General features: G+C 32.0%; 1 protein-coding gene and 2 long non-coding RNA genes across 3 annotated transcripts; 1 reads left to right on the top strand and 2 right to left on the bottom strand.

Annotated features, from left to right (window-relative positions):
- Positions 1 to 989: 989 nt before the first annotated feature.
- nitr13 (novel immune-type receptor 13) lies at positions 990 to 4,593 on the top strand. The gene is made up of 6 exons (XM_042738239.1): positions 990 to 1,063; positions 1,550 to 1,897; positions 2,167 to 2,508; positions 2,865 to 2,981; positions 3,287 to 3,330; positions 4,269 to 4,593. The coding sequence occupies exons 1-6, from the start codon at positions 1,018 to 1,020 to the stop codon at positions 4,428 to 4,430; spliced, it is 1,059 nt and encodes a 352-aa protein (XP_042594173.1). The 5' UTR covers positions 990 to 1,017; the 3' UTR covers positions 4,431 to 4,593.
- Positions 4,594 to 4,705: 112 nt separating this feature from the next.
- On the bottom strand, positions 4,706 to 6,888 carry LOC109101514. The gene is made up of 4 exons (XR_006156439.1): positions 6,564 to 6,888; positions 6,058 to 6,430; positions 5,794 to 5,910; positions 4,706 to 5,489 (listed from the first exon to the last, which is right to left on the bottom strand). It is a non-coding gene; the product is annotated as an uncharacterized LOC109101514 (long non-coding RNA).
- A 1,192-nt stretch (positions 6,889 to 8,080) lies between these two features.
- On the bottom strand, positions 8,081 to 10,665 carry LOC122139543. The gene is made up of 5 exons (XR_006156378.1): positions 10,514 to 10,665; positions 10,320 to 10,340; positions 10,164 to 10,184; positions 9,738 to 10,026; positions 8,081 to 9,548 (listed from the first exon to the last, which is right to left on the bottom strand). It is a non-coding gene; the product is annotated as an uncharacterized LOC122139543 (long non-coding RNA).
- Positions 10,666 to 10,708: the final 43 nt, after the last annotated feature.

Genomic DNA, 10,708 nt, shown 5'->3' with positions numbered 1-10,708 from the left:
ATCATTGTTTGTTTTTATCTTTGTTTTGTTGTGTTGTTTCCTTTTTTTGTGTACAGTACTATTAAATTTTCCTTTTAATTCTCGGTATATATATACTGTTGTTAGATAGAGATATATATAATGAACTTTTCACATGCAGAGTTTCTGTGGTACTAATTTCCCCACTTTGATGTCCACCTCTTCCTGTTGTTTTTTTTATAAAGTTTGTAAGTTTGGCTTTATAGGCTCCTTTGAGTCTCCACAACACTTTCTTTTAAATTCAGTTTTTTACCTTGGCTTCAGAGATTTTCTTTTTAAATTTACTAGCCTTTTATTTACTATCAACTTGCAGGAATGATTTAAGTCCAGGTTGCAATACAAGCACATGCATAGAGTCCCAAACCTTCAGATAGTGACTAATTAAAATTTCTACATTATATTTAGTAATAGCTTATCAGTGGTGATCTCAAGTTGATGTCCATATGGCAGAAATGTACAGTAAAATCAAGCAGTTAGTTAATGTCATGTAATCAAACAGATGGTGCTGTACACAGCAATAATTATATGTTGCGATCAAACTTATGGCATTTATTTATGAACTTATCTATTTATTTAGTAACCTTTGGCCTTGTCTTTACTTAATTTGAAGCAATAATTATGTATACATATTTAATGTAACTGACCCCTTTGTGACTGTTAGAGCAGATTGTTAAAAGTTTAATTGTACAGTGTGATCTTCAAACATCTCAAAGTTTTTACGATTCTTCACTTTTTCACTGATGCACTTTTTAAATTGAATAAAAGTTTGCAAAGTGATATCAAAGTGATTTTTGGTAGGTGACATTCACAATGCTTTTTTTTTTTCAACATATCGAGATGCTTCTTTGAGATTATACCCTGACTGTCCTACAAACAGCAGTAATGTTTACATGAAAAGGTTACAGGAAGTCGTTGATGTTACGAAAGGACAGACAATACAGAGGTGTATAATCTTGCAGTAGTTTGTGAAGGCAGGTCAATCATTCACAGTCTGCTGAGATGATGATGGTTTTGTGGATATCTGTCATGATTCTATGTGAAATGTGTAAGTGTGTAATATGTATGCTGTATCTAAATGCATTTCTTTAATTATTTTCTTTAATATACAAAGGTAAGTAACCTCCAGTTTTCTATAATTTCATGTTTTTTTGTTTTTGTTTTAATCCCTGTAGAGAACTTTTCTATATAATCATTTTGAACATATCATTAATATAAATTTAATGAGGTTAATATTTATCTGTCCAATGCAATAGTTTTATTCAAAGAATGTATTACCTTGAACTAAGGATTTTTTTTCATTGTTTATGAGTATTTATTTGCCTATTGAAAAAAATGTTAAACATCTCATAAATTAATTATGTAAGTCATTATGGGGCTCTGAAAAAACTTGTTTATTCCTACATTTAACTTTAACATGGTACTCACAATGACAAAATTGTTTTATGACATATGAGCTTACTGTATAACACTGTTACATACTGTAGATGAAATTACATTATTTTCCTATTTTTCTCTTTTTTCCTCCCTACAGACCCAACACATTCTAAGGATTTTCATCAACCAGATCCAGTGATGATGGTCTCTGTTGGGGACAATGTCACACTGCGCTGCTTTTTTCTGATAGATCACACGGATCCAATTACTTGGTACAAGCAAACTTCTGGACATCAACCACAAGTTGTTGTGATGGTGCAGAAATTTGCCACAATTCCTTATTTCTTCGACAACTTTAAATCCTCACGTTTTAGCATTGAGACAGACACAGAAAAATGTAATTTAAGGATTTCAAATGTCACTTCATCGGATGAAGCAATGTATTACTGTGGCTGGAGAAAGTATGAAACTCACTTTGCTGGAGGCACATATTTGGCTTTGAAAGGTTTGCGTTTTATCCTTGAGGAGTAAATTTATTGAAGATTCAGATCATGTAGTCTACTTGTTAAAATTTCTTACAACCATTATTTTAAGTTGAAGGGCTTAAAATAATGTAAAATGTATTTGTTACATATGTTTATTTGTTACATATGATTATTTGTTACATATGATTATTTGCAAAATCATAGTCCACATTAATTTAAATTCTACAGTAAGACCTTTATTGAAGCACGTGATTTTGCATTTGCATAAAATGTCTCCATGTCTGTTTAGGGTCAAAAAACAACCAATATAAATCCAAGGTGTCTGTTCTTCAGCATCCTGAATCAGAGACTGTCCAGTCTGGAGACACAGTGACCCTGCAGTGCTCTGTGCTGTATGAACACAGCACCACAGATATCAGGATGTTCTGGTTCAGATCTGATTCAGGAAAATCTGTTCCAGAAATCCTCTACACTCATAATCAGTCTAATCATTTTGAGACTGATTCTAAACAAAGCTGCACTTTCAAACTGTTTAAGAACATTAGCAGCCAAATGGACACGGGCACTTACTACTGCGCTGTGGTCACCTGTGGAAAAATTCTCTTTGGGAATGGGACAAAAATAAATATGGGTAAGTGCGAATTATTTTCTTCTCAGGTGTTTTAATATTTTGGAAGGAACAAAAATCCTTTAAAAATTTTTTTTTTAATCATAAATGGTTGAGTTGCTAATTTTAAATATTTTTGTATACGTTCTTTGACGGATGGAGAAAACATTTTTGTTGTATAAGACAGACAAAACAGAGCCTCTCTATATGCCAATTGACTAAATATTGGAAATGTTTAAATTTTACATTTTAATTAATGTATAAAATTGTATTCATGTAATTTTTTTAAATGTTTAATATAAATCATAAATGTACATCTCTGCAGTTGACACAGTATACATTCACATACACGCGATATGTTTTGTTGTACTGTCTTGCAGTAAAGCCAATGGATCCTCTGGTGATTATCTTGTGTGTGTTATTGGGTGTTTGTATAATTGTGATCATTGCTCAAGCTGTTTTAAGTCATAAAAAGGAAAGATACTACAACCACAAAGGTGAGCATTTTGATCTAATTTGTCTCCTTAAAATATACATAGGCTTGCTTTAATGGGGTTAAATAAAAATCACTCTCTTTGTTGGTAATGTAAGTGATATTAAAATGGCTAGCAAAAAACACTTCTAAAAAGTTTTAAGAAATGTTCTTCCTGAACTGACATATTAAATGCTTTTTTATTTATCTGACAATATATATATATATATATATATATATATATATATATATATATATATATATATATATATATATATATATATATATATTTTCATTGCAAAGTATTTTTTTTATTTTTCTTTCAACCAGAAAAAAGGTTACAAGACATTGAGAAAGAACATCCCTCCAGTCAGGTGTGCATCATAAATCATAAATCAATTCTGTCATGTATTTTATATATAACACAGCCCTGCATCTTGAAAAACAAACAAACAAACAAACAAACAACAACAATCTGCTGATTTGCAGAATAAAAACTAATATTACCTAATTTGATGATGCCGAGTTTAAAAATATCAGAGAAAACTTTCCATTGTGAACAGTCCCCACAAAATATGAATGAACATTTTTCAAATATCAAAAGTTTTGGTTTTCATGACAGCATTAATAAAGTATACTTCAAAAAAGTGAAGGAGTGGAAAAGTATATTCATGTACTCATTTTATGTCAAAGAACTTTACATAAACGAAAGTTTATGAATAAACTTTTTCACAAAATTCAAATGTAAGTGTAATGTAAATTTTCTGTTGTTGCTTAGATGTGGTAAAAACAAAATCATTTACATTTTCTTCTGTCACTTGCCATAATTCTAACCTTGAAACCTTGAGATTATAATAATAAAAATATATCTGCAGAATCATTCATGCATGTGAAAATCGGCTCAGAATTGAACAAATGCAACCTTGCTCAGAAGAAGGTATGAATCATGTCTTTGTCGTAGTTTTTCTGGTGGTTAAGGGATTATACAAGACTTTTGTTGCAAGACAAGAATGGTTGCCAAAAACAAAAATGCTATGAAATGCATATCACATTTTGTGAGAAAGTTTGATGTGCTAGAGCAAAACAGGCACTATTTTTGAAATCAGCACTAGTAGATTTAGCAAATATGATGCAGGGTGGTGTAATTTGTAATTTCATATTATTTAATGATTTAATTTTATTTTAAATTCTTACTTTCTGTTCTTCAAGTGTACATTTAATATTAAATAAAATAAAATATGACATAAAAAGATTTTTATTTTTTCTTACATTTTCTTTTAACTGCATCTTTCTGTCATGTGTTACTTCTTAGGACCATGATGCAATGGAGTTGAGTTATGCTGCTTTGGATTTTAAGGAGGGAAAAAACAGAAGAGTGCGAAGGAAAGGGGAAACACCTCAAGACAAAGTGTACAGCCTAATCAATAACACCCATGAGACTGACCATAGTGTAGCTGAGTACAGAAGTGTATAGAATTAGACAGCAAATTTATGGTGATTTATTTACTAACTAGGGATGCACGATGAATATCAGCACAATATTAATTGTGCATCTCGTCAGTAAAGCTGGTTCTGTAATCAGTGGTAAATCTCTACACGTGCGTGCTTTCACATGGAGCAGCATTTACTACACAGAGCTGTTGTTCACTGACAAGCTGCTCAAAACCACGATCATATTTTGCGCATGTTTTGCGCGGCTTGTCAGTGAACAACGGCTCTGTGTAGTAAATGCTGCTCCACGTGAAAGCACGCAAGTCTAGAGATTTACCACTGATTAACTAGCTAGATGTGTCTTTCTGTAAATTCCATTATTGCATCTAATTTTGTAATAAAATTGTGTACATACAACATATTTGAATTTACACAGTTGTGATTAAATTTTTTTATTAACCCTCACCCTCTCGCCCCCACAAAATTCATTTTGCAATCCCCATCAAATGGAACATAAAAAGTTGCCAATGCTCATTTATTCAAATTGTTAATTTGAAACAAACAATATTGAATTATCAAATATACAGTACTTATACAGTAATTGTTACAAATATGTTATATTAAAGAAATATGGCCAATGTTTCATTCTCAAATGATCCTCATTTTACTGGGCATCATTGTCCCCTCAATCTTCTTGATCTTGATTAGCATCAAAAACTGGATGTGTGACTCTGTAAAATAAGTTAGTGCAAGAGGTTAGTGCAAACTATAGGCCACAGTCTTAGATTTTCATCTGTAAAAATAAAAGCTCTATGTCTGGTGTGATTTTAATTGATTTTACAGTGATTAAAAATTACAGAAGTATGTGTAAGCATCAACTTATGGATTTTTTTATGACTGGTTTAGAGCTCCTTTGAAATGTTTGTTCCTAGAAATTGGAAAACATTGTATTTATAAAACATATTCTGAGTTCACAAACAGAAATTTTGAGAGAAAAAAAAAACAAAAAACAATTACTTTACCTTTGCGTTAGATATTTCAATATGGACAGGTATGTATCCTCTATGACGCTGACTGGAAATGGTATAAACTGGAGATAAAGCTATAAAAAAAGATAAATTCATTTAGATTAACAAGTGACTGAGGATTGCCTTTCTAACTAATATAAATCAACAGTTATTTTGAAAGGTCATCACTTGCAAATATAAGTTTTACTGTATAATATTGACATAAACAGTGGTTTTATACCTATTCTTAACAAATAACATTACTCTTTCTACAATGTTATGAGTTTTGTAAATTTGGTAAATTTACTGATACATCATTTGAGTTTACAGGAGTGCAGAAGAGTATTAAAAAGATATAGATTATATGTAATGCATTATATAAGATAAAGCAAAACAGACCCTTTTGTTTCTTAATCCTGATGCACAGACATATGATCCACAAGGCAAATATTCCAATAATGTTGCACTGAAAGATAACGACTGCGATAAGATAATCTCTCTCTGTTGGATTTAAAGCTAGAAAACAAACAGAACAGTGCAATTAATATTAATTTGATTACTTAAAATCACTCTTACATGCACACTGAAAAACTTAAGAAATGTAAATATATCTGATTTAGTTTTGATGTGATTGAGTTTTCAGCTCATAAAACAAGAACTCACCTGCAGAGTTAAAAGATGATAAATTTAATGTCAAAAATACTCCATTTCCAAACTCAATATCAAAGAAAATCTCCACTCCACAGTAATAGACCGCCTCATCCCAGTGACTAATGTTAATGATACTAAGAGAAAGTCTTTTCTTTGACCTGATGATATTGAAGCGAGTGTTCATATATCCTTTATGAAAAAATAGGATCAGCAACTGCTCCCACCTTAACAACAGCACATGGCTGCTGGCCCTTGATTTGCTTGTACCAAAACATGTCATACATGCTGCAGTTTTCTGCGAAAAAGCACTGTAGAGTCACATTGGCATCAAGGTCAACTGGGATAACAGAGTCAGGCTGATGAAGAACTGTGCAGTGAGTAAAATCTGAAATAAAGAAACAAAAGCATTCACACCAGGTTTATAAAACAAGCCACTGACTTATAATGCATAATGGTATTTTAAAAGTCTATTTCTGCTGTCTAAATAAAATATTTTTGCAGGTTAAAATGTCACTTACATATATTAAGATAAAGTACCACAAATGCATGGATAATCTGGACAAACATCATTTGTAGCACGATAATAAATTTGAGATATTCAGTATAACGCATGCATTTGCTGCTATGGGCTTCTTGTTCTTCCTGTGACAAAACTTTTACCAGACATTGGTCATTGTTCAAGGTGTGATGGAGGTGTTAAAGTGAAACCACAAGTTTCCATTCTACGTTCATCTTTGCACCGGTTGCTATTTTTTTCTTTAAATCTAAATTAAAAAATTTAAAATGAGAACGGTACAGCACTAAAAATTTTTTATCTATTATTATAACTACTAATAAGGTTTCTTTACCATCCAGCCTGGGACTCCATATAAATTTAATCTATTAATGTTAAATTAAAGTAAGCCAAGTTGTCTCATTGAGAAGAAACAAAGGCTGACAAAGCATTACCACATATTAATGGGGTCATATGATGCAATTTCAATTTTCCCTTTCTCTTTGGAGTGTTACAAGCTCTTGGTGCATAAAGAAGATCTGTAAAGTTGCAAAGACTAAAGTCTCAAATCAAAAGAGATATTCTTTATGAATTTAAGAGTCAACCACGCTCTCCTAAAACGGCTTATTCTAACATGCCCCCACATGTCTATGTCACGATGTGTGAAGATTTGCATAACACCGGCCAAATCTTCACGCAAAGAAAGAAGGTGTAACTTTTATTCTCGCTGCTGCTTGAGATATTCAGCCAATCACAATGCACAGGATAGCTGGCCAATCAGCGTAAACACTTGCTTTTCAGAACGATGAGCTTTGTAAAAATCAATGCGTTTCAGAGAGGCGGGGCATAGAGGAGCAACAATAATGTACATTATGTGGAAAATAATGTGTTTTTTGAACCTTAAACCATGTAAACACATTGCGTTACACCAAATACACAAAATAATGTTCTTTTTAGCAATGTCATATGACCCCTTTAAAACATTTTCTTTGTATTAAAAAATGTTGCATGTGTTGTAGGTCTAGATAAAAAGCAGAGGTGGAAAGTAACTATTACAAATCCTTTCGTTACAGTACTTAAGTACATTTTTTCTACTTTCTTGAGTATATTAAATTGTGGTACTTTTACCTTTACTTGAGTAGAGTAAAATAGAGTATTCAACTTTGCTACATTTCTTTTTCACCAAAAATACCAAGTAAAAAAAAAAAAAAAAAAATTATAATAAATAAATAATTAGACAAAGAAGGCGCCGATGGATAAACATAGTGAGCTGGCATTTGACTGGCACTTTTCAAAATCCTAGGGTGGAGCCCTGCGCTTCAGCCAAGAAACCAATCAAACCTTCCAGTTCAGACATTAAAGTACATGAGTGTTAAGGTTAGGGTTAATCCTGCTCCATAATGCTCACATCATCTCATTTTGGGTAAAAATAGAAAAATAATACTAAAGTACTTTGTAACACAGTAACTTGAGTCATATTATTTTTCAGTACTTGTACTCAAGTAAATTATTTCTTAAGTAGCAATACTTTTACTTAAGTACAATTTCTTAGTACTCTTTCCACCACTAATAAAAATATATATTGTTCTTTTTTTTTTTTCTGTTACTGTTATGTGTGAACATATCGCAGGCCGTTCATAAATGAAAAAAGCAGAAGTAAAACTGTAAGACTAGGGTGACCTTTTGTCTTGACTGGTTTTATTCCGGCCTGCTGGTAATGCATATGATAACACTGTCTGTCAGGTCTGGGGTCAAGCATGCAAATCCTGAGTCATCCAGCAGATTCAAAGAACACAGTCATGAGAGAAGCCGCCGTCTGAGAGCTTCAGGAGACTGTGATGTTCATCTGATGTGGCAGATCTTTCTGTGTTCACTGGCTAAATAATTTCACAATTCATCTGACAATGCTCAGGAAACTTGATAAAGCACAGAAAGTGTTGAACGCATTTTAGCAGCTATCACCATCTCTTTATGACTTTGGCCATCCAATCTCTAGTGTAATACTTTTAAAAATCACAATCATATTGTAAGACTAGCGTACAATTTAGTATAGCAATCAGCTCATTATATTCAAGTATAGTCAAATCGTTTTTTCAACCATTTTAAATTTTATGATTTCTGCTGCCCTCATAAGGTGAGCTTTGAGATTGCAGGCAACGACAAACCTTGTGCTGTTAACCATTTATTGTCACCAAAACATGAGCATTTCAGTCACAACACATAACCTTTCATTTTAAATAGACTTGTTAAATTGTAAATTTACAACATCAGTACATTAAATTCTGCGCTGGCCTGGATGAAATCAAAATTTCAGACGTATGATTAAAAAAAAATCAACAAACAAAAAAACTGATCAAAAACAAAAACCTACATCACATTAAAGCCTACTTTACACAAAGGCTAAATCAATAGTAAAATGCATCTGCTATGTTTTGAACTGCTGACAGCAACCAATTTCTTTGAAGCACATGCTTCTCATGTAACCGCACATATAGCACAAAAATATGTTAATTGCTCAATTGCATTTAGCCAGAAGATACAGATACCAACCGATAAGCAACAGTGAACTCAGATGCCAAGAGCAAACTACTGCACTACTAATGCAACTAATTAACAACCAAAAACTACTATCATTGTCCATTCAAAATTGGTAAACTGTGCGGTGGTTATACAATAAACAATCCACTAGACTTCAGCTCTTTGACTCTTGTGCTGGGACAGTAGTCCACAAGCATCTTGATTTTATTTATTTTTTTCCACAGCATCTGCTTAAATATAAATTACAGACAGATTAAATGACAATGAAAACAAAAATGCAAAAACAATAACAGAGAAAGAGAGGGGAAAAAAGCAGAATATATCACCAATTTAAGCATACGTTTTTGATGAGGTCGAATCTTTTCTAGGGTTTCACAGCAGAGTATACACACTCAGGGGGGTTCACTTCTGTTTGTTCCTCATGCTCTCTGTCTTTGGAAACAATCAGAGAGTACTGTGTGTCGTCTGGAAGCTAAAAGTAAACAGTATATCACTCAGTATATCTTATAATGGATATAATAAATACATTATGTATGTTCAGAATTTGAAATTGTTTTATATGAAATACTTATGATATTTGAAAGATCTTATACTCACACGAAAGATCTTTGAAAACAGAAATTGTAAATAATAAAAATGTTTGCATGTGCTAAAACTGTACCTGGTCATCTGATTGCTCAGGCTCATTTGCTGTTCCACGACTGCACCAGATAGCAATATAATTATCTTAAAAAATAGGCAAAATAGCATATGATAATTATTGTAATTTTTATTGTAATATCTAATGACATTTATTTCGTAGTGGTAATAAAATAAAAGTTACATACTGTAAAAGTTCTGGCACGAGTCTCTATATCTTCTCATGCAAATGAAGTATACATTTACGGCAAAAGAAAGCAGTAATGCTTCACAGAGAATTGCGATGATAGGAATGAAAATGTTTCCATAACCTGAGACATTTAAAAATAATATGATGAAACTAGTTTCATACACACAAAATAATCTTATTACATAGAAAATTATTACAAAGAAAGATGGAAAACTGCTTGAAACAGTAAAAGGGTTTCAAATAAAGCACATCCCCTACCTTCCTGACATGTCCCATTCTCTGAAACAGAACATAGGTTAGATCGATGTATTTTTATAACTTTAAAATTTAAATCTCTCTCTCTCTCTCTATATATAATGTATAATGCTTATATATCACAAATATTGTTGCATCTAAAATAAAAATTTTCCTTACCTGAGTCACTGTTCTCAAAGCCTGAAAAAAATTAAATAAAATACTGGCTTTACAAGGAAGTGATTTCTCATGCCGAAAAATGTTTCAGTCAAACCGTAACAATAGAACCATTATGATCTAAATGTACAATTTACAACAACTAAATCCTCAGTTTGTTTTCCTTTTTATCCAAAGCATTATAAGATGATACTTACAAACAATGCTCAAAAGCAGAAGTACATAGAAAAGTCTCATATTAAAGATGCGTCGATGTCCAAATCTAAGATAAAATATGAAGCCCCTCCTTTTACCACTCTAGTTTAGATGAAAAGGTTCATAGCATCACATGACTATTAGCTGTACCAGAGTAAAGCAATCACTTCCGCAAAACTTATAATAATAATAATAAT

This window comes from Cyprinus carpio, chromosome B14 (assembly GCF_018340385.1).
Source record: "Cyprinus carpio isolate SPL01 chromosome B14, ASM1834038v1, whole genome shotgun sequence".
Taxonomy (NCBI): Eukaryota; Metazoa; Chordata; class Actinopteri; order Cypriniformes; family Cyprinidae; genus Cyprinus; species Cyprinus carpio.
This window is presented reverse-complemented; position numbering and strand designations above follow the sequence as displayed.

Bases quoted from the DNA above. Each gene is read 5' to 3' on its own strand.
- nitr13 (XM_042738239.1), top strand. From the start codon at position 1,018: ATGATGATGGTTTTGTGGATATCTGTCATGATTCTATGTGAAATGT. The intron at 1,898-2,166 runs GTTTGCGTTTTA...ATGTCTGTTTAG, and splicing joins CACATATTTGGCTTTGAAAG to GGTCAAAAAACAACCAATAT. The intron at 3,331-4,268 runs GTGTGCATCATA...GTTACTTCTTAG, and splicing joins AAGAACATCCCTCCAGTCAG to GACCATGATGCAATGGAGTT.